This window comes from Ciconia boyciana, chromosome 8, assembly GCF_034638445.1.
Source record: "Ciconia boyciana chromosome 8, ASM3463844v1, whole genome shotgun sequence".
Classification (NCBI taxonomy): Eukaryota; Metazoa; Chordata; class Aves; order Ciconiiformes; family Ciconiidae; genus Ciconia; species Ciconia boyciana.
Genome location: NC_132941.1, coordinates 19,691,415 through 19,714,911, shown reverse-complemented (window position 1 = coordinate 19,714,911; position 23,497 = coordinate 19,691,415). Strand labels below are relative to the sequence as shown.

The 23,497-nt window shown below is 35.6% G+C and overlaps 1 protein-coding gene across 3 annotated transcripts in view; it reads left to right on the top strand.

The window, feature by feature from the left end:
• VPS13C (vacuolar protein sorting 13 homolog C) overlaps window positions 1–23,497 on the top strand; it is a 100,287-nt gene that overhangs the window by 40,337 nt on the left and 36,453 nt on the right. For all 3 annotated transcript variants that reach the window (XM_072871150.1, XM_072871152.1, XM_072871153.1), the window contains 24 exons: window positions 225–328; window positions 593–760; window positions 1,564–1,868; window positions 2,188–2,335; window positions 3,157–3,265; window positions 3,706–3,839; window positions 5,885–6,041; window positions 6,802–6,881; window positions 7,748–7,807; window positions 8,979–9,144; window positions 10,164–10,280; window positions 10,808–10,911; window positions 11,371–11,538; window positions 12,028–12,332; window positions 12,771–12,915; window positions 14,084–14,240; window positions 15,115–15,245; window positions 16,302–16,471; window positions 17,036–17,274; window positions 18,791–19,020; window positions 19,614–19,706; window positions 20,722–21,087; window positions 22,387–22,476; window positions 22,910–23,065. In XM_072871150.1, coding sequence (XP_072727251.1) covers window positions 225–328; window positions 593–760; window positions 1,564–1,868; window positions 2,188–2,335; window positions 3,157–3,265; window positions 3,706–3,839; window positions 5,885–6,041; window positions 6,802–6,881; window positions 7,748–7,807; window positions 8,979–9,144; window positions 10,164–10,280; window positions 10,808–10,911; window positions 11,371–11,538; window positions 12,028–12,332; window positions 12,771–12,915; window positions 14,084–14,240; window positions 15,115–15,245; window positions 16,302–16,471; window positions 17,036–17,274; window positions 18,791–19,020; window positions 19,614–19,706; window positions 20,722–21,087; window positions 22,387–22,476; window positions 22,910–23,065 — 3,902 coding nt within the window. The remainder of the gene's footprint in view (window positions 1–224; window positions 329–592; window positions 761–1,563; window positions 1,869–2,187; window positions 2,336–3,156; window positions 3,266–3,705; window positions 3,840–5,884; window positions 6,042–6,801; window positions 6,882–7,747; window positions 7,808–8,978; window positions 9,145–10,163; window positions 10,281–10,807; window positions 10,912–11,370; window positions 11,539–12,027; window positions 12,333–12,770; window positions 12,916–14,083; window positions 14,241–15,114; window positions 15,246–16,301; window positions 16,472–17,035; window positions 17,275–18,790; window positions 19,021–19,613; window positions 19,707–20,721; window positions 21,088–22,386; window positions 22,477–22,909; window positions 23,066–23,497) is intronic.

Sequence of the window (23,497 nt, the reverse complement as noted above, 5' to 3'; positions counted from 1 at the left end):
TTTGGAATCAGAGGAGAGAATCAAGTGTGTTTAGGTATTTTTGTGGATTTTTTTTTTTAAATATTTGTTGAATTTAGCAAACTATTAACAAAATAATTGTTTGTTACAATGTATGATTTCTGTAACTTTCCTCACCTCCCCTACTAGCGTTGTGTGTCCCAACTCTGAAAATGAGTGTTACTTCTGTTGTGCAATACTACTGTTTCTCTCTTTATATTTTACAGGTCTTGACTCATCTCTTCTCCTTCAGCCAAGTCACACTGTATTCTTTGCCCGACTTAAAGACATAGTTGTCACAGATGTTGATTCAACGACCCTTCATAAAAAAGTACTCAACTACAAGATTTTAAGTTTTACTTGATTCTTGGTTAGTTTTGTGTGTATAAAGTGAAATGTAATACATATTCTACTCTTTTAAAAATATTTGTTTTGTCATGAATAAGATACATGGTAAAGCATAGTTTTCATATTTGGCATTTCATATTTCATACTTGTACATCTGATAGGCTGATGAGATATTTAATTCTTCTTTGTGTTAAGTAACTTTTTAGAAGCTGCTGATGGCTGGTAGGTACTGTTTCTCTCTTTCTAGGCTGTGTCTATAGTAGGAGATGAAGTTTTCAGTTTCAATCTGACATTAGATCCATATGCTACTGAGGGAGAAGCCTACACTGACATGTCAAAAGTGGATGGTACTGTATCTTTGAAAGTAGGCTGTATTCAAATAGTATACCTTCACAAATTTCTCATGTCGCTTCTGGTAAGTCTTTTTTTCCTTTGTATGTTTCTGCTCCATTCTCAAATTAGTCTTCCTTGTGTGTGTCCTCAGTAGAAGTGGTAACTTAAGTTTCTGAAAGAGAAAGGATAGGCTTAATTTTTTCGTGTGTACTATTAAAAAGGTTTGATAAGCAAGCTTTAACTGGTTTGAATTTCAAAAAACTAACAAATGGGTCACTTCCCACCCTCTGCTTTGGAAATAGAGAAAAGCTTGGTGCTATTAAGGTATTTTGGGGGTTTTGTGTTTGCTGCCCTATCCACCCTGGCAAAAACCTGAGTTCATTGCAAACATATCTGAGCTAACATTAGAGGCAAAACTTTCTGCAAGGTTAGATGCTATGAGGACTGCAAATTAATCACTGTAAATATTTGTACCTTTGTCAAGTATCCTAACGTTGGCTTTTTCAATAAAGCACTAGTGGGCTTTCTGTCATTCAGTACTTTAATAGGAATTAGCGAATAGTGAATAGTATTCACTGGGGGCAAAGAGAGGCTCTAAAAAATAGTATGTGTCCCCAAAAGCTAATGAGGTAAAGGAATCTTGTAGCTAATGAAGGAAAAAAAAGTGGAGGTGGGTTTAAAATGAGTGGATTGTACTCGTCAGTACGTTTTTGACCCTCTATTAGAGGTCATGACAAAAGGCACTCAGTTGTCTTTCACCAGGGAAAATTTAACACAGAAGGCGGCATAACTGATGGTGGTTGATGCTGTAAAATGAGAGAGTAATTTAGATTAAAAAAACTTGTTCTCAGACATTTTTCCTTTTTCTTCAACCGCTTATTCTAGACCTTCTTGAACAACTTTCAGACAGCTAAGGAGGCACTGAGTGCTGCTACAGTCCAAGCTGCAGAAAAGGCTGCTACCAGTGTAAAAGATCTGGCTGAAAGGAGTTTTCGACTTGCAATGGACATTCACTTGAAAGCACCAGTTATAGTCATTCCTCAGTCCTCAGTTTCCCCCAATGCTATAGTAATAGATCTTGGTTTGATTAAGGTTCAGAACCAGTTTAGCTTGGTGTTTCCAGAAGGCAGTTCGCTCCCTCCAGTCATTGACAAAATGGATGTCCAGCTGACAAAGCTGAAAGTATCTAGGTAAAGTGCATTTTACTAAGTAATGCCTTAGCTAATTGGTAATATTAATACTCTATAGGATATTAATCTACTTGCTTAAAACTGTGGTTGGTGAGAGTGTCACGTATTTGGTGTTAAAATACTAACCTATGATCTTAAGGGCAAATAAATCAGTAGTAAAGTAAGATACTGTTCTGCTCAGGAAGCTCTTTAAGCCTAAAGAGATCTTGAATTTGAGATTTTAAGATGTTACTTTGAAAATGTAACATATGACTTAACTTCTAACTTCCCCACCATGTGTTTTGTGTGGTTCCCCCCCCTCCTTTTTTTTTTTTTAAAGGACCATTATGGAGACAGGTTTATCGCATCCAGACATTCAGATACTTCACCCTATTAATTTAAGCCTATCTGTGAAACGAAATCTATCTGCAGCTTGGTTTCACAAGTTACCAGTATTGGAGATCACGGGGTATCTGGATACAATGAATGTAAGTCTTGTGAAAAGAAGGTGGTGAGAAGCTTGTGATAATACTTAATGTAAGACTAACCTTTATGTTATTTTTGCACGCAAAGGTGCAACAAGCTGCAAATTTTTAGTAGCTGTGGAGTGAGTTTCAGGGATGTCAACAGGCTTTAACCTACCTGTGTGAATGTAGAGGTTTGCAAATGTCATATAAAACACCTGAACTGCTGTGTACATTTATTAACCTGAGAGAAAGAAAAGAGAAAACTGAAAGGGTGTTAAGGAGCCTTGTTTATTCCCTGCCATAAGGCAGGACCAACTTAAATCAAATGTTTTTGTGACCAGTTCTCTAAGGGAGTCTCTTTTTTCAGTGCTTTTTAAAACAAACAAACAAAAAACCAAAACAGAATCTTCTTGAGAGGAAATTAAATTTATGCAAATATTTGCCTTGGTCAGCTTCATAACTTCCTATCTCCCTTGAATGACCTCAAGATAGTTGTTTTTTGTGGCAATTTATATACTGTGAAAGAACATACCAGGTACATCTTGAGTGAAACTGGAATTAAAATATCATGAAGTAGCATGTCCATTTACAGGGAAGTATTAAAAACATATATACACTGAGTAAAGGCTGCAATATATCTTGATACTGCTTTAGAAGTCATAACCTTCTTTCATCTCCTAATTCTTTAACAATAAACAGTTAAAAGAATTTCATTGTGTTATTTAAGGGATGATGCTGCTGACAAAATACCTGTAAATAAGCACACGTTCTGCTCTGCTAGCTAGTGATAAGTTTAAAGAACAATGTGTTTTTCCTGATAATTGTGATTTCCAATTTTGTAGGTTGTGTTAAGTCAAGAGGATTTGAATGTCTTTCTCAGAGTGTTGATGGAAAACCTTGGTGAAGCAGAAGAAAAACAAACTCATGCAAAATCAGTATTGCAAAAGGAAGGTCAGAGATGGAAGTTGTTTGTCATGAATATTAAGTGTGTTAGCTTTCAGGAGTAATGAAAAGCATTTATTATCTGGAAAGCAAGCTTAGGTCTGAGAGTATGATGTGTAAGTGATGAACTTTTCTTAATTTTGCAAGGACAGTGTTCATACTTTAATACTTTAAAAAGCTGGAAACATTACAAGACAAAATTTGGTAATCGTGTTAGCTAAATTGTCACAGAACTAGCAAGGTATTGAGATGTCAGAGTCATCTTGTTGCCAGAACATGCTTCTATTTTCTTTGCCTGCTCTGAAGTTAAAGGCTCTGATTGTGGAAGTGTTGCTAGCTTATCTTAGGTGAATATAAGCCATCTAAATGAAGAAAAGAATTTGATATGTTTCTTGAGCTAAACAAATGGTGGCAATTTCAAAAGTTAATCAATTTATCAAATGCTTCAGGTAAAAGCAAAGAAATGGAGAAATCGGTTTTGATGCAGGATAAGAGTGTTCCAGGAGGAATGCTGTCTGAAAAGAGAAAAAGAACATTAAATGAAGATGTAATCAATATGCTACTTAATTTTGAAATCAAAGAGGTATGTATCCATCTGTAAAATTTATTGTTACTGAATCCAGTACTCAAGCCCTGTTTCTTAGAAGTAGTGGGCTATGAAGTCCATTTTAACTGTTTGAAGAAGAGGGTACATACCAACAAAAAGAAAAAAAAAACCCAGAACCCAGATTCTTCAGCTGTTTCTTTAGCTGTTTTCTTTTGCTTGTATTATGTGAGGTTGTATTTATAGAATATTTAAAGTACACAATACATTTAACAGGGAAAACCAGACTTCTTTCACATGTTCCGCTCTCACCTAGCCTTAATCCTTCATAATGCTGCATATGATTCTCTTAGTAACAAACCAGCTGAAATAGTTGAGCTGGAACTAGTATTTTTCCCTTGGAGATACTAAGTCTGAAGGTTAGGTTGTAGGTGAAGTACTGGGAAAATGCACAAGCAATCAATTAACAAAGATATGTATGCATAAGAAATTGTCCAAGCATGTTTTTTCTCTGAAGATGTCTGTGATACTTAAATGTGAAGAGCTCAGCATGGCCTTTCATTTTTCAAGAGTCAGACCAAATGGCTTAGGTGTGCAGGTTACTTTAACTGTGGGGTTTGTTCTTGTTTTTCTTTGGTTGGTTTTGGTTTTGTTTTTTTTCGTGTGTGTGTATAATTTTTGGTTCACTAAATCTCTGTGAATATTTTTGTCCATACAAAATCTGGGTTCCTATTTTTTAAACAGGAAAAAAAAAAACACCTTCAAACCCAAAACTATTCTATTGCTGAGTGCGAGTTGCATTCAAAGACTAGAAACTTCCTCCTGTCCCCAGCCACTAGGGAAACATATTCTGTATGAGTGATATGAAATCATATAAGAAAACTTAGTTTTAAGGGCATTAGAAATATTTGTTCCACAGCTGAAGTGTAGACAGGTAGCAAGTTGATACCATCCCAGGTTTTGGGGTTTCTCAGTTTTTGCAGAATTACAGTTGCAATTGGCTGATGAGGTACCTGTCAACAAACAGCATGTAGTTATCCAACACGTATCACTAGTACCTTTGGTAGCTTTTCACTTTCAGATTTGCTGTCTTGGCTGTGAAGAATTTTTTTAATGGTAGGGCTGAGGCTTATTACAGGCTAGCTGGTAGTGCTCCATGCTGTCTTATTTAATATATCTTATGAACAAATCTGTCTTGTTTAATACAGATTTACACATGCTTCACATGGAAACTTTTAGTAAGGTAGTGTCCACATTGTTTGTGAACTGTATATGTTGGGTGATTAATGATAAAATACTAATTTGTTAGTGTACAAAGAGTATGCCACATAATGATGCAGACAAAGTATTGACAGATGTGAGTTCTTTAAATTGCTTGTGTGGTAAATTGTTAGGTTGAGGCACTATTTTTAGTTCCCAAGAATGGAAGATAATTGCCTCATTAAATAATTGCATTGAAATTAACATTATTCATGAATAACTATATCTAGTTTTTCTACTTTAATTTTCAGCTAAATTTAGAAACACAAGTTCTTTCTCATTTTCAACATTCTAATCAGTGTAATGCTTAAAATCTTCTATAAATGAAGAATTGTAATGTTGAAACATTTCTGTGTCCTTAATTATTATTTGTATAGCATCAGATATTCAAAGATTGATTCATGTTGCTATTTGTTCTCTGCTGCCCTTCCTTCCAGACCAGTATGATTTGTAGTAACTGTTTTTTCCATATTCAAACTCTGTATGTAGCAGTGTGTAGTGTCTGATTACAAAAATAAAGCATAGCTTGACAAGGTAAGTATATACTGCTAGGCCAACAGAATTAAATTCTAGCCAAATTAATAGACTTGGGATTTTTGTTTTGTTGTTGAGGATTTAAGAAGTGATTGGTTGCTTGGCCAAGAGGAACAGTGGGGGGAAGGGACAAAAATCTTTAACAAACTGGTGTTGTAGGTTCTCTTTGTAAAAAGGCAAAATGTCTATATTAATACTACTTTAGAAGCTCAGCTGAGGTCAGTTATAACTGCATGCCATCTGGACAGCTTTACTGAAATAGTGAACTTATTTCCCTTTACGTATTCAAGGTTGTAGTAACCTTAATGAAGCAGGTTCAGAAGGAGAGATGTCCATTACATATTTTAACTGTGCTACAGCTTGGAACCGAAACCAAAATTAGAAATCATGAATTGACTGCAACAGCATATCTGAAAAAAATTATTATGAGATGCATTGAAATAAATGGTAAGTCTTCGAGAAAACTGGTATGCAGTCAGTACAGTGTGTGCAATCAGGTTTTGTAGCAAGAAGATAGCATGGTCAAAAATAATAATTAGTGGGGAAGAAAAAAAGGGCAGGAGGTTACATGCCAAATTCACTTGAAGATGCTGTCCTTTGTAATTTAGATTCAATTAATCTGTTTTACCTGATACCAAGTTTTACTCCTGTTGCTAGAGTTAGCTTGAGTTAATTTATTTGAGTTAGTTGCCTACTTTGAGTAGGAACGGTCATTCCTGAAAAGTATTCTCTCTGTTCAGAGTGTTTTGATGAGCTTCTGAATCTGTGCTTTATGACCAGTTCTGGCAGCACTGGAAATCCAGCATGCTTCCTTGATTGGTCAGGTAACAATTCAAAGTGATATTGAAGTAATAACTGAAATAGCTGTGTATTCAAAGTAGAAAAGTATGGTTTTGAATATAAAAGCCTAAAGATAGGAATGCAAAATTAATTATAGGAATGCAAATAACTTTCCAATATTGAATCTTCTTTCAGGACCAAGATAAGTTACTTTTGACTAGTTTAATTAAAAATAAAAGTGAATACAGCATTTCACAAGGTAATGCTTAATCTGCAGCTTCTCAGAGAAAAGAGATGTTTACCTTCACTATTTCAGCAAGAATAGTGTATAATTAGTATATAATTGAGAATTAGTATGGAGGCATTCCATGGGTGAAGTAAAGCTTGTGAGTGGAAATACTTTACAGTTGTATTTCTTTATTTGCAGACTCAAAAGGAGATCCTCTTTGCATTATTAATTCTTCAAGTGAGACAGATGAACATCTTCTGAAAATGGAATACATTAAGGTTTCAATACCTTTTAACTAAGATTACATGGGGAGTAAAATAAGGCTTCCATACTTAGCCTGTGTTAGATTTTTTTTTTTTTGCTTGTTTTAAAACCGGTAGGATTTGTATCTAAAACTTATCTAGGTCTTCTCCCAAATACCTGTTTTTCAACTTAACGTTTCATTTCACTCTCCATTGCTTCCATGTAGTGCTTGCTTCATAAGTCAACACAATTACTGACATCACCGTGAAACCAAATGTTTGTATGCATTCTTCTCTGTGAACAAGACAGATTAGTACATTTGTGAAACGTAATAGGTGAGAGAGTCTTTGCCTACGTAAGTGATACGTGGCTCTTTACAGGTGGTAAAACTAGCATTTGAGGAGTTATTTGTTGGTAGCTAGAGTTCTTGAGATTTTTTTTTTTTTTTTTTAAAAAAAGCGCCCTTCAAAAACTGCACGAATACTTGGGAATCTGATAGGTTGTAGAACTAGTGGGATACTCATGCACTTATCTACAATGACATAATTTTTGTAGAGAAAAACAAGTTAATTTGTTCTGATAAAGTACTAAGCATAAATTGATCCAGTTGAAATAGGTCCTAGGTAAGAGAAAATTTTGTAACTGGCCCACTGAACTTTCACAAAATATGTGCTATAAAATGTCACTAAGCAGAGCATTGAGAGTACCCCATTGTGGTTGCCTTGATCATGTGCTTTATTTAGAGAACTTGTTTCTTCAGCCTTCATCACTTTCCTTTGTTTTCTTTTGCAATGGGAATAATCCTTGTGTGGGTGTGTGGTAAATTCAATTAATTCAGTTAATGAATCGGTTAATTCAATAGAGACTGACTTTGTGCTTGGGCTTTTTCTTCTTCCTTTAGGCTGATGCTGATGGACCAGATTTTGTTACTACTTACAGAAGCACCAAGCAAAACATCAATGTAAGTGCTGGATGTATTTAATTTTTTTAAGCTTCTCAAATAGTAACAGCTGTGTAAACTTGTTAGTTGCCCACTTTTTCCTCTTCTCATTGAAGAGAAAAAAAAAAACAAACCAAAAACCACAACCCAAAACCCTGACTCTCTCATCATTAAAGCTTACTGCTTTATATTTAACTACTTCAGAGAAAATCCAGGAGGAAAAAAGACGATTTTTTTTTTTACAGAAGTATTTAGTGTATTAATTTTTTTACCTAGAAGCTGTACTTTTTTAGCTAGTTAAAATTTATAAGGACATATTTCTAACTGAGGCCTGTAGGATGCTTTTTATTTCTGGACTGATACACTTAGCAGTGTGTGAAACGAAGGCCTTGTGTTTCAGAGCTTGAAAGTTCATAACAGTGAAATTGAGATGTGAGGTGAAATGTCAAACAAGCCTTCTCAGAGGTCTTGTGTTCAATCAGTCCTTTTTTTACTTCTCCTGAAAGCAACTATTCATGTGTAGTTTTCCATGGCTTCAGTGACTTCTGAAGTAAGCAGGTCATTTAGCTTTTAAAATGTTTCCTTTAAAGTGGTAGTGGTGGGTGGAGCTTGCTTCTTGACAGCCATATGTGGAATTTGCAGTGGCTGGACTACTTTAGAGTCAAGAAAGCTGACATCCCTTAACGTATCAGTAAAACCAGCATCTACCAAGAGTTGCTTTGGGCTAGGAAAAGTTGGCTAGCTGATGCTAGGTTTCACTAAGTGATACTGGCTAGAGTAGTTGCTATTCACATACTTTCTGTTCTGATTGCAAATTTTGAATCTTGTTGTTTTGTTGTATCATACCTGCTAAAATATATCTATACATGGTTCTGAAGATGTCAACTGAAGTGCTCAATAGTCCACAATTAAATGCAACAGAGGCAAGAGAGCTTACTGAAAAAGCATAACCACATGAAGCATCAATCCTTAGATTGGCACATTTCCTCTGTAGCTGTTTTAAGCTTCCCTTCCATAGCTCCCTCATCTGTTCTGGAGCTTGTGTGGTGTTAAGTTGAAGGAGATAGAAGGGGGAGATACTTGTGAAATTGAGCAAGAGACTTTTTTCTCAATTCTATGGCAGTAACTCTGGCTTGTTATGCAATAGACTACTACTAAATAATGTTACTTTGTCTTCTTGCCCTCATTTTAGGTCATCTTTTCATGTTTGGATATAGTACTTCACACAGAGGCTTTGCTTTCCATCATGAGTTTTCTCACATTCAGTGTTCCATCAGGTGGTCTCCCCAGTACTGATAAAGCATCAGACCACAAGCCTCAAATAAAAGAACAAGAAAAAGGAGATACTCTTAGACCAGGTAATGTGGTATTAGAAAGGCCATACTTTTGTTGCTTAACAGTATCTAGCCTTTGGTTTCAAAGGATACCATTTCAGTTGACAGCATTGAGTCTATTTGGTGGAAAAAGAAGGCAGGCACAACTGTTCGTGAGGAGAAAATTATTTCATTTTTTAAAAAGCCAGATATTTTTGCTGTTCCTTAATTTTACAGATTCTCCTTACTCAGTATAACTTTTTCCTAGGTAGTGGTCTGACTTTTATAATAAAATTCGAATAAATGATGTTGCAGTGAACAGTACCAAAGCCTTTTCAAAGCATCAGTGTCACAGCTTCGTTGCTTTCCAATCTGAAGGCTCTAAAGAGTACATACATTGCTGAAAATAAACATTCTTCATCCCTGGGGAAGCAAAGAGAAGTTCTGAACTGAAGGGTGTTGTGTTTATTTTAATAATTGCTATCTATAACCTTGAAGTAATGAGTTTTTGTATGGAAGCTCCTTAGGGATGTTTTGTCAGGTCCTGTGTGGTTGATTCTTGTGTTTGTAGTGTTGTTTGGGAAATTCAAGGTTTTTTAATCCTAAATCTGTTGGGATTGAGTTTACAGTGGCTGGCTGTTACATTTTGTGTTCTGCAGGCACCTTCAATTTTGCTGCAGAAACTTTTCACCTAATATGCCTAAATTGGCCTTGCTACTCTATACAGAAAGGAACATTTCTTGCGTGAGATAGTTTCAAATAATGAAATGTACACTGTATTCAGCATACTGTTGTGTGAAAAGTAGGTATTAATGAGGAGAAAAAACACCATCTTGATTGCTGTTTGCCTGTGTTAGTCGGTGACTGTTCTTGTGCCAGAAGAAAATTGTGTTAATAAAAGACTTATTTCACATCTTGACTAATAATTAGCAGTAACTTTTAGGGCATAACTGCAGGTCGCTTTTTGAATAGTTCATATACATACAAAACAAATAATTTAACATTTGTTTTAAAAAATCGACTTATAATGAAGTTCTTGTATGTCTCTTGTGTTTCCTATCCAGTGTCTAGTAATGCAGCCCATGATGATATCTGTGAATTAAAACTCACTGCAAAGCTAAGTGCATTCAGTATTACAGTGTGTGATCAGACTTGTAGAATTGCAGACATTAGAATACAAGGTAAGGGGTTTTTATTTAAATATTAGTTGGTTGTAGGAAGAAATATATTATTCCCCTCCATTCATTAACTTCTGAAAGGCTAGTGTGTGCACTGTAGGTGTCTCTAACATATGTTTGAATACATTTTGATTGTATGATGTGAGATATTTTAATAGCCAAAATGCCTGTGAGGGAAGAAAATGTTTGACTTGGAAAAAGAAGGCAATTAATTTCTAAGTGGAGTAAAATTAAAATAAATGAAGGCACTATGTTATAAATAACTCAAGCTTCCATTTTTAAATAGATAATTCCTAGATAGCGTTGGGAATTTTTACTCTAGTCAATTTATGTTGGCAAATTTGTCATGTGTAGTAAGGTCACGACTTCTGTCTTGGGCTTAGCATTGGTTGTTACATAGCAGAATGCTGGATTCTAAGCTATTCTTATTCTTTATGTTCAGTAATAAATAAAGCTGCTTTTTAAAAAAGTGTTTACTAAGCAATTTGTTGAAGTGCGTTTATTATCTTCTTCCTTTTGTCTCAAATCAGGAATGGATGCATCTGTAACTATGAAAACTAAAAAGATTGAAGTGTTCTCCAGACTTGAGGACATTGTAATTACAAATGTTGATCCAAAAACAATCCATAAAAAGGTGATGTGTTGTGCAGATTGTAAACAAACAAAAAAAAGTAGTTCTTTAAGTTATTTAATGACAATACTGTAGTTGATTTGCTGTGTTGTATAATATTAAGTGCGATGTAATATACCAAATATTAAGCAAAATTTCGTGGGTTAATTTCCTTTATCTCAGGGAAGCAAGACATGCTTTCATTCAGTATTTAATTCTTTTTAATCATGTTTACATTGATGTGTTTAATTCTGAGTAGCATGAGTTAAATATAAAATGGACTACAGATAACCAAGTGAGAAGAGACATACTGTGAAATAGCTGATTCAATTTCCTTTTGTGCCTAGCATATATGTGTCCAAGTATTGCTGATAAGTTGCAGTTGATCTTTTTGTGGAAATATTTCTTGTTTGATAACTTAAGCAATAATTCTATCACATATTACTGCCAGGGAGTATTAACTATACGGACTTAATCTTCTAGGCTGTCTCCATAATGGGAGATGAAGTGTTTAGATTTCACCTGTCACTTTATCCAGATGCTACTGCAGGGGAAGCCTACGCTGATATGTCAAGGGTGGATGGTAAAATGTCTCTGAAAGTGGGCTGCATCCAAATAATTTACCTACATAAATTCTTTATGTCTTTCTTGGTAAGACATCAGTTTCAGTTCTTTTCTTGACATTAAATTTTTTAAATTAAAATAAAATGTAATCAGCTCTTTATGACCTGTACCTCGTGTACCTTGTGGTGAGCTAATGTACAAGCATATAGAAGTATTTTGCTGAAGAAGTATCACTTAAGTTGCACTGCTTTGTGGAAGAATGACAAATCAGGAGAAGGATGACAAAACAAGTAATGAATTGAGTTGATAGCTTTAATTATGTCTTAAAAATTATGTCTTAAAAATTATGTCTTAAAAATTATGTCTTAAAAATTATGTCTTAAAAATTATGTCGGTAAACAATTTCTTACCTTGTGCATTATTTTAACCTCTTTTGAAACTTGCGTGGTTGAATTAGAAGCTTCATATTTCTGCTACAGCTGTACTATTAAATTTACATTTTGCCTGGGACTTGCCTTTTTTGCAAGGCTTATTTGCTCTCATAGAACTCTTACTTTTTTCATTACTTATCAATAGAACTTTCTAAACAATTTCCAAACGGCACAAGAAGCCCTGACTGCAGTCACTGTCCAGGCAGCAGAAATGGCTGCTTCCAGCATGAAAGACTTCGCTAAAAAGAGCTTCCGCCTCTTAATGGATGTCAACTTGAAAGCTCCAGTTATAGTTGTTCCTGAGTCTTCAACTTCATATAATGCTTTGGTAGCTGATCTTGGCTTAATCAGAGTTCAGAATGAGTTCAAGCTGGTGTCTTCAGATGAATCTTCTCTTCCTCCAGTCATTGACAACATGGATGTGCAGCTAACTCATTTGAAATTATCGAGGTATACATGGAGTTTTCTTCTGAGCTGAAAAGTGTTTGTAAAGAAAACAGGTCCATGTTCCATATGCAGCATTGTTCGATTATTAAAGATGGTAGGCAATGAAAACACAGGCAAACCAAACATGGTAGGTGAACTATGGCTGAACATGGATGGTAGGCAAACCAAGCACTGTGCCATCCCCGCCCCCCCACAAGTTTAGGAGTGCTTTTGGATAGGGACACATGTCCACAATCTCTAAAACTTCCTGGAAAGAAGGGAATGATAGGACAGTAACTGAGTTCATCTTAAGTGCATACCTGGGCATAAGTGCATGTAAGCACACATTATTATTAATTTAAAAATAAGTATACCCACAATTCTGCTAGATTAGTTTGATATTATTTGGGATTCTGCAACTACTAAATATTTTTCCTCTGCTGCTTCTACTGTCTTTTGTAGGTGCATTATAGCCGCAGATTCTCAACCAGATTCTGAAATTCTGTGTCCTGTGAGTTTGACTTTACTGGTCCAGAGAAATTTAGCAGCAACTTGGTATCATAAAATCCCAACGATTTGTATCAAAGGAGACCTAAAACCAATGCAGGTAATATCATGGCAAATCAGAGCTACATCAAAAGTTACATATATTCTCAGAGTAGTACTTAGCCTTGTTAAGGAGCTTGTAATCTCATTGCAATTTGTATTGTTTGCAGAATGTTAAAAGACTTCCAGCTTGACTGTCCAGTTTATAGATCTGTTAGAGTTTTGATATCGTATAATGAATAGTTTTGGTGTAGCTGCATACAAATGGAATAAACCCTATTCTTATTTTTCTGGGGGTCTGTTGGAGCTATCCTGTGACTCAACAGTCAGTAAAGTCATTGAGGTTATCTGTTGAGTTAGCATTTAAAATCTAGATTTAAGATTTTAAATTTTAATATGTAATATTCAGGTTATTTGAGTGTTTAGTAGATTTATTAGAAATTAAAACGGTAGATGTGGATTTCTAATATACAACAGTTCAAAATTATGGATGCTATCTTTGCAGAGGTAAGGCTTTACTTTCTCTTTTCCTACATTAACCATATGCATTTTAGTGGTTAAAAACAAACTGGGGGGCCTTTTAGTTGTTCATGAGCCCTGTTTCATTCCTGTATCTGTGCTGTGGCCAAATGTAGCACTGGTGAAGCACAGAGGAATAAGGTACTGAAGGAGTACCAGTAAAAAAAATTAAATGTAGAAAAAATACTCTAACACGATGTATTATGGGCTAAGTGACTGCGTTTTGTCACTTATTACTGCTTAATTTTTTCACGATCGTGTTATGTTATAATTGGATTCAGATTCATTAACTCTTCAAAGGCCTACTAAATGACAGTTGCTTTAGTGTATACAATGCAAATCTTGGCTTTAATGTTATCTGGTTATATTTCTGGTTTACTGAATTGTTAAGAAGTGCTTATGATCATCAATTACTCATTTTTTAGCAGACAAAGATTCTTTACAAGACTAGACAGTGTTTATCATGTGGAATGTTAGTTCTTCTTGTAACTCCTGTTCATAATAAGTAACAAATGATATTTTAGCGAAAATGGGCAAATTTTTTAGGATGTTTTGGCCAGGACCATTTTGACTAGACAGCTTGTTTCTGGTGGAAGCAGCATGTTGTTTCTTCTCAACACTTGCATATTATTATCAATAATAAGATAAAGTTATGTGTTGGAAAGAAATACTGTCACCACAAATGAAGTTGTGGGTTTATCATTTTACAGATTGCACTCAGTGAAGGTGATCTAACTGTTGTCATGAAAATTTTACTTGAAAACCTTGGAGGGGCTTCTTCCCAGCCAAATACTGTGCAAGAGAACATTGAAGATACGCAGATGCTTAAAAAAGGGAAAGTTCGAAATGAATCTGATTTCTGTGAGGGTATGTTCAATTAAAAAGCTGAATATGGTTAGGCAGAGGGCTATTTGCAAATTCAAACATCATATTTATCTGAAGCACTTAAATGTGTGTAAATAAATTATTTTTCTTAATTGTTACATATGTATTGTGTACATGAAAAGTTATAAATAAGAATGTATGCACATACATGGAATGTGAGCTGTTGATAGTCAAAAGTTTTTTGTAGTGTGTTTTTTGTGATTCAGCTTTTATAAGATGGTATTCTTCAGTCTATATCAATGACTCTTATAAGTTGCAGATGGTTTAAAAAAGAAAAAAGCCAAACCAACTACTCCAGAATCTTAATGCACAATTATAACAATTGAGGATATTATTAGCATTCAAATAGTGTGTTCATGTAAACAGTGTATGTCTCTGGATTAAATACTGTTAACACTTTGCCAAAACTTAACATTCTCAATATAAAAAAATTACTGTTCAACCAATAGTTGAATTGCTATACTAGAATAAGAAACCGGAAGAGTAGTGCAAGCTCCTTGAGCAGTTTTGGTACTTCCTGTAGTTCTTCATTAAAACAAATTAAGAACTGTGGTAAATTAATGACAGCTTTTTTAAAGGTTCTTAAATCACTCTGTGCTAGGTACTTTTAGCATGCATTGAATAGAACAAAGTGATATTGAGTAAATAAAAGGTGAATTGTTCTGAGTAGTCTTCCAGATTTAGAGCTTTTCCTCTTTTTGTGGCTTTCTGATCTTAATTTAAAAACAAAAGAAAACAAACACACACACAAAAACCCACAAAAAATCCCCAACAAAAAACCAACCCCAAACCTAGAAAACCACCCTCAAGCCCAATGTTCTGAAGAAATGTAAAAATATTTTCTTTTCACTGACAGGTCCTCCTCTTGCTTTTGGACAAAAAAATGTTTCTACGGTTCAGTCCTCTGAGGAATGTTATACAACGCTTAAATTTGACTTTAATTTTGAGTCACTTTCAGTAACTCTCTACAATAGTGATATGAATCAGGTTTGTGACAAAGCTTTTACCATGTGGGGAGTGGGGAACTTAGGCTTCTCACATGGACAGAACTCAGGGTAGTAAAACAAAGAGTTTCATTGGTTGTGTTTGCTTTATAATGCTTGCCTTATGGAGCTTATGCAATTTATCTTGGAACTTTGAGGTTTTATGGGCAGAGAATGTCCTTAATTTGAAGGACGTAAGTGCATTTCTGAATCACACTAAAAAAAAAAAAATAAACCAACCAACCAACACCACCCACCATTTGATTTGGTCATTCAAGCCTTGATTCCAGTTGTCCAAAATAAAAACTAAAATTTGAAAAGCAGGAACTGCTAGCCTAGATGATGCTAGTTCTATGCATGGTGCCTATATAGTTAGTAAGCAGATCCAAGGTGTCCATGGCCCATACTTCCCTCTTGCATATCCCTGAGTGTGAGCAATAACGAACATCCTTCCTGTGCTGAAAACAGAAGAGAAAGATGTGCAATGTTGCATTGTTTTTATAACTTAATATGCTTTGTCCAGATGTGAAGGTGCTTGCTTTATAAGTCTTGGTATATAGTGAATGTGTGGTAGCTTTGCATTTAAAATAACTATAATGCAGGAATTTGTGGTGCTTTTTGTGTGAAGGGTGTATAATTTCAAAAAGTTCTTGTGAAATGAGCATCACAGGAAGAAATACACTGTAATGGGATTTAATTTAATTTCTTCTTCATATCCTTTCTGCTTGTTGCTGAGGTCCTGATTGTAAATGAGTTAGCGTGATGGGAGCAGAGGGATCCTCTGGTAGGAGGTTGAGTTGAGATGGATTATCCTTCAGTTACGCATTCTGAACAACCACTAGAAATGTGGTGAAGAAACAACTTTACTGCAACCCAACTTGTTTTTTCTGTTTTCTCAGTGAGTTTCGTGGACTAATTCGTATGATTGGAGGACTGATGACAGCAACAGGCTAATCAGATCCTTCAATTCATGGATCAAAATGCATGTGGCTAGCAGCAAGGGAAGTGTGCTTATTAGTTTGTTCTGCGATAACTAGTCCTACTATTTCTCATTATGTAGAAGTCTGTGCTTTCGCTGCATAGTGACAAATTACGCCTTGGTGAACTCCGACTGCATCTCATGGCATCATCGGGGAAGATGTTTTCAGATGGCTCAATGGATATTAATGTTAAACTCAAGACATGTACCCTGGATGATCTCAGAGAAGGAATTCAGAATGTGACTGCAAGGTAAGTTTGAGTGCATCAGAAATGAAAAAACTCCATGCAGCTTGTGAGGAAGACTGTTTCCTTGTTCTATACTTTGCTTCACATGGGATTTATAAAACTTAGTAGGGCTGTCAGTTGTTGCCTGTCATATTGTGCACTAAAGGAATGATTTATGTAATTTTAATAATGTTAAGCAAGTTTCTTCTCTTATATGTTGATTTCCCAGGTTATCCAAAACAAAAAAAGTACCTGGGAGGCTTGAGTATTACAGTAAACTGTGTAGAACAGCTGAGTAGAAAGCTACCAGCCTCAACTAGAGTGTTCTATGCACTGAAACTTTAGTCTGATTGTTGCACGCCGCATACGTAGTTCCAAAACTGTAGCACACAAATTTTAAATTGAAATTACTCTTCTGTTAGAGAAGTCTATACCCTCTTCTTTCTGGAGGAAACACTGATTGCTTATGTAGTAATTCTAATATCTAAATGGCATGGGGAGAAAAAATGGCACTACTTGTGCATCCTTGTTTTTCTAGACCTATGTGTTATGATGTTTGAACTATTTCTTATTAAACTTGTTTTCCAGAATGATAGACAAGAAAGATGACACAAATGACAGTTCTATGATAGATATAAGTTACAAGCAGGATAAAAATGGAACTGAAGTCGTTGCTGTCCTTGACAAGCTGTACATATGCGCCAGTATGGAGTTTTTGTTGACAGTAGCAGATTTTTTCATTAACTCAATGCCAGCATCCTCAACTGAAAGATCTGCGCAGTTCCAATTAAAGCATGTTGCTTCTGGGAAATCCAAGCCAGAAACAGGTCTGTAAAACTGATTTCCACCCTCACTCCCCTCCTTTACAGACTTCATACTGAAAATAAATCATCCAAAAGTTTTCAAGATGCTATCTTGCTGTCAGACTTAAGAAATTAGTTCATTTTTCACAATGTGTAAATTTGCCACTGGTACCATATATTGTTGTAAGCAGTAGTAGTTCTAAAACTGCTGTGTTAAGTAGTGGAGTTGTGCTCTCCAGCAGAGCTAAATATTGAAAATCACTCATGCTGAACAGGATTCTTACCCATGTAATATCGCAAAGGAAGCATCCTTAGGGTAAAAAGTGCCATGTAGGTAGTAGTTAAGGAAGTAAAAAGAACAACTTACTCTTTAAAGGTGATTGGCGAAGAATGTCTTACCCTTACTTCTGCAAGTTGTGTATTTTGAAACTGTAGGTTATTACTTCTGTTCAGTTATAGAAAACTAAGTTTTTGATGAACAGCTTTCCTCTTTTTGGTTGAAGACTGAAGGTAAAGCATGATGAAACAAGGGTGAGAAAGACCACTTCTGAGGGTTTTTTTTGTTTGGCTTTAAGTGATTGCTAGGCTTGCCTGAGTTGTGATCAGACCTAATCTGTGGGTTCCCAATCTAGGTGGTTCCCAACAGCCCTCCCTTTCTTTTGGGGAACTTGACGGAGTGCTAGGAGTGAGCTTTAGGTTTTATGAATTGCCCTAGTGATGTCAGCAGTTCACTTCCTCTCCTCTTCCCTTGTTGGAGATATGCACAAGTCCTGTGACGAGGGAGGGGTGGTACACACTCCAGAAAAATAACACTTGCAGGGACTGCTCAGGACTAGCCAAATGTGTTGCTGGCTGCAACCCATGATGCCTAGCTTTCTTTGCTTTTTCTGTAGTGCACCAAGCCTCAACTTGGCACCTGTTCCATTGCGTAGGTGTGATATTCCAATATTCCAGCAAGTGTGAGGCATGAGTAACCCATATAATGAGTCCTAGTGTGCAGGAGGGTCACACACCACTATACTGCCTATCATTGAGAACCAAAGTGACTTGATCCATCAGTAGGTTAGAGAGTCTTGCTTTTAGCTGAGATAAACATAATGTGATTCTCTCCTTCTGTTTGGAGACTGAGTAGATATTCAGACAAGAAACTGTGTATTGCTAATTTGATTTCAATTAGTAAATCTTACCTTTAAAGAAGTTAGTTACTTTAGGTATTGAGCCAGAAGGTAACTGTTTCCAACTTGGATTAGTAGAGCCAGTGCTTAAGTTGACTACAGTGTATTGACCTAATACTGTCTTTTTACAATGTTGAAACAAACAGTTTCTTCAAAGCAAAACTTCTGAGCAGTTTGCTGCTCATTTCTGGATACTGTGTGATACTCAGTTTCAGCAAGGTATTCCTGTAAAAATTGAGCCCTTATTTGTTAAATTTGTACCTCTAAAATTATGTAGCAATTTTTATGCATGGTTTAGATATTATGTACATAATAATACTTTCAAACCTTTTATATTCAAGGGGTTTTTTTACTTATTTTCACAGAAATATCTGTATGGCCAAATATGACAGTAAAAGCTGTGATCATGGATCCAGAAATTGTATTTGTTGCTAATTTGACCAATGCTGATGCCCCTGCCTTAAAAGTTTCCTTCCAATGTGACTTTTCTCTGACATCTGGAAAGCTTGCACAAAGAATGACCGCTCAAGTAAAGGGCTTCAAAGTGTTGGCCTGTGCCTTTCTCAAAGAAAAACAGGACAAGAGTGTTACTACAGTAAGAAAACTTATTTTTCATAATGAAAAAAGTAATGAGAACTGTTGGCAGGTGTGTCCTTTAGTTGGCATATCCATAGTACTCAGAAAATTCAGTTTTTGTATCATTGATTATTATGAAGATAGGAAGGAACTGTGCATCTGTGGTATGCTATTTACAGGTGAATCTTTTATCAGTAGGTGCAAGACTTCATCACACAGAGCTCTGTCTAAAACCTGTGTAGTGCATTTGTAAATTAAATTCAAAGTTTCTTAGTGAGAAAATTGTATGAGGGGTTTTGAAGACTAGGAATACCTGTCTGCAACTTTGTTTACTGCCTGTCAGTTTACTTGTTGCAGTAGAGTATGTTGATCAGCATGTTGTCTGGACCTTCGTCTACTCATTCCTGGCAGGGAGCATTGAGCCACAAAGGTGGCCTGTGTGGTTCATCTTGCACATGGTATCTTTCCTTATGCGTTTAGTTTTCTTAAGGATTCAGGGTTTTTTTACTATACCATCAGTCTGTCTGTGTATTGGGTTTTTGTTTTGTCTGTTTTATAAGCCTTACTTATGTCAAAAGCTTTTATTTCACTAACTTTTTATTTTTCACTCAGGTGTTATGGCCGTGTTCTTTGGTCATGGAAAATATGATGCATGTCTCAGGGTTACAAACTGTGGTGGTAACAATAGAAGAACTTACTATAAAGGTAAGATTATTAAAACTGTCTTTGGAAGAACAGGTGTGTTTCTCAAGCTGTAGCTTGGGTGTTTTTTAATTTATGTATTGCTATTTAAAATTTCCATTTTCCCCATTAGTTTAATTCCAGAAATAGGCATTTATCCTTTTTAGAGCTGCTCTGTGTTGGAAAAAATAATTACATGTTCCTTGTTTTGGAAATCTCTTGGCAAAAAAGGACTAATTTAAATACTTCAGATACTAGGATTCCTCCTACCAGTTTCTTCCAAATTTATGAAACAACCCTTCCCCTTGCTGCTACCACCACTATTTTTCTCTTCAGAGAGACTTATAAGCAGGAGCATGCACACAAGTGCATGTACATTTAAGGCTGTTAACATGATTTCCAGAATTATATACAATGTGAAATAGCTTGTTCTTAATAGGTAAATTAATAATTGTGTCTATAGTAAAGGTCTTTCTGAATGTAATTTGCTAATTCTCCTATTAAAAGTTCACAAATCTGTATTTGTGATCTGAAAGGTGGTCAGTGGTGAAGTCTTAAACTGTAAGCAATAGTACATTGTTCCTCATGCATAAAGCTTTTGAGAGATGTACTGTACGGCTAATGGAAATGGTGAACATAACTCTGCAAACATGCTTTTTTGAACACCTCAAAGATCTTACAAATAAATTCACGTTTTACAGCATAGTAGGGAAAGGGTTGATCTTGACTGCTGTTATGGGAGTACCATGCATCAGTAAAAGTGAAATTCCAATGTGAGAATTTTGTTCTTGAGCCTGTGGGATTGTGAGGGAGGAATTGGGAAATTTTGTGGGAAAGGAAGATAAGAGGAGGTCTGTGACAGGATTCTGTTTCTTTATCTTGGAATTTAAGTTGCATCTCTTATAAGGGCCTTTAATGCTGTGTACCTGTATGGAGAACACAAGAGTTATTTGCCATTTCCATCTATCATATATTTTGTATGTTAATCAATTTTAAAATGTTTTGAGCTATAAAGGATTTTTTTTTTCCTTTGTTCAAGATCTCGCCAATAATTCTGAATACTGTGATGACCATTATGGCTGCCATAAAACCCAAAACAACAGAGGAGGATTCTAGAGCAGCAACTGAAGTTTCTGAGAATTTGTGGCAAGTGAAGCCTATAGATCAGTGCAGTGCTTGGTTTCTTGGTGTTGATGTAGCCACTGAAGCAACAGAAACTTTTAAGGACCGTGAACATATTCTGAAAGAAGAGAAATTTGACATTGTAGTGAAATCAGTTCAGATCACCTTGGAATGTGGTCTGGGACATCGTACTGTCCCTTTATTGTTAGTAGAATCTGTCTTTTCAGGTGTCCTTAAAAACTGGTCCTCACTGATGGAGGTCACTGCTGATATGTCACTGGAGGTATGTAGAATCAAGTTGTTAGCAGTTTAAAACAATTCTGCATGTTTCATAATGTTCAAGTAACTTTTTAGTACACTTTCTATGTGCTAAATTAATAATAGGTTTAAATTGTAATGCTTTTAGGAGTTCTTTAGTAGTCAGGCAAGTATGACTAAGCATAATGTGGTTTTTACAGAAACTTTGCAATCAACAGTAGATTTTAATGGCAATTGCTACTGTGGAATGATCTCGTCCACTCTTTCTTTACTTTTTGCTGTATGAACAATGAGCTTGGCTTAGTTGAATATTCATATTTAACTCTTATTGCCCACCTTTTTTTGTTTCTCTAGCATTGTGTTTATTGGTAGGATAGAAGTTACACTCTCTTCTCAAGATCTTCTCTGCATCTTGGATTGTAATCACACCATATTTGTTTTGCGAGCTATTGCAACTCTTTTCCCCAAGACAGGATAAATTCCGAGATGGTATAAGTCTCTTACGGAGGCAGCATGTTAAAATTTCATACAACCAGATGTGCAGCTGCTCTGTGCAATAGGTTAACTACATCTTAGTTATAGTTTGGCAGTTTACCAAGTCTGCCTCATACTCCATTCTGTACTGGATATACAAGTAACCTTCTTTCATGGCTAGATGCGCATATCATAATAGAGTATGGAAGATGCATGCCTAATCATATATAATTGGGGGAAGGCACTGTGGTTCCAGAAGGGAGGAGGGTTGAGGAAGATAGCTGAAAGGGAGCATCCAGAACTATGTGGTCCACAACTTCTGTTCAGATTTTCAGTGGCTGAATGGAAGTAAAAACTTGGTACAGACTATGAGTTAGATGAATTGTTCCAGTGGACCAGATGCAGACTAAAGTTTGCTCAGACTAATTGTTATTTCATAGTACAATAAAGTACTTGTGGTGTTGGAAGTTTTTGATCTCAAAGTCATTCTCTCAAACAGTGTAGGAGAGGATAGAGACTGCATTATATTAAGCGAAGGTGTTAAAAAGATACGGAGTTACCAGGCTGTCTGGTTGCTCTAAAAGCAAGCCAGGTAGTCAATTCTTCAAAAACTATGTCACTTATGAAAAACGTATGATATATTACACTTCTGTGTATTCATTTTTGAAGTCATTAAAAGTTAATGCTAGACCTCCAAAATGTGAAATGAAGATGTTGAAATGAAGATTTCAACAATCACAAATGTTGAAATAAGATGATTGTTTTCTTATTAATGTTTTTTGTACTAAATGCTATTGGAAGGAACTCAGTCCTTTATGTTTAGATGCCTTAATTTTGATTCTTTCTTTAGATTCATTATTACAATGAAACCTATGCAGTGTGGGAGCCGCTTATTGAACGAATTGAAGGAGGAAAGAAGCAATGGAGTTTAAAGCTGGAAGTATGTAAACATACTTGAAACTATGTGAAATAGTTTGAATAGACAGGTATTTCTTAAAACTTTTATGTGAATTGTGACAGAACATTGGCCTTTTGAATGCTGTTGCTTTGAAGGAGCTATGCAATTTCACATGAAAAAATAAAAAAATCAGTCTTTATACATCTTAAGGTTTTTCTGAATAGTGTTAATTGTCTAGTGCATGGACAAAATGTAGTATGTAACCCCACATACTGAGAGCAAAGAAAACAACTTGCTTGCCTTCAATGTTGGTATAAAATTTCCGTGTTGGTGTAAGGTGTCTGAGATTTACAAGGTAAAGTAGGTTTTCCTTTGCTTGGTGAAATTGTCAAGCGTAGGTCAAGTTTATTCCTGTTTTAACATAGGAGAAAGTAATCTGTGTGTTCATAATTGCCTAATGAAATTTTTGTTTTAGATGAAGACTAACCCTGTCCAAGAGAGAAGTTTGATGCCTGGGGATGATTTCATTGTTCTTCCTGAGCCACAAACTGCAGTTAACATCTCTTCGAAGGATACAATGAATATAACAATATCCAAATGTTGTCTTGCTGTTTTCAGTAATTTAGCCAAGGTAGTCCTAACAAGCAGAAGGTGCTGAATTATGTGGTTCTGTAGGAAGTTCTGATTTTTTTTTTTTTTAAAGAACTTTCAGTGCTGCCAGTCATAAGCTAATGACTGTTCTGCAGCCCTGACAAATATTATCTAGCAGGGCTGAGGAGTTTTACTCTGATTAGTCGTTTAGGGGTAACAAAAAGGTGGTGCTAGTTTTTGAAAGAAGCAATTTCTGTGTTAGAAGAACAAATGCACTTATGAAGGACTTAAGGAACAGTCCTGCAAGCAGGCTGAATGAAAACAAAACCCTCCAATAAACACAACTATTTCCTACAATCCTTTGTCTGAAATATTAGAGACATTTACGTCCCTTCCATCTTTTCTCCTTAATAGAATACTAAAAAAAGTGTGGATTTTAGGATTGGCTTTCAAACCGTAGAAGTAGAATGTC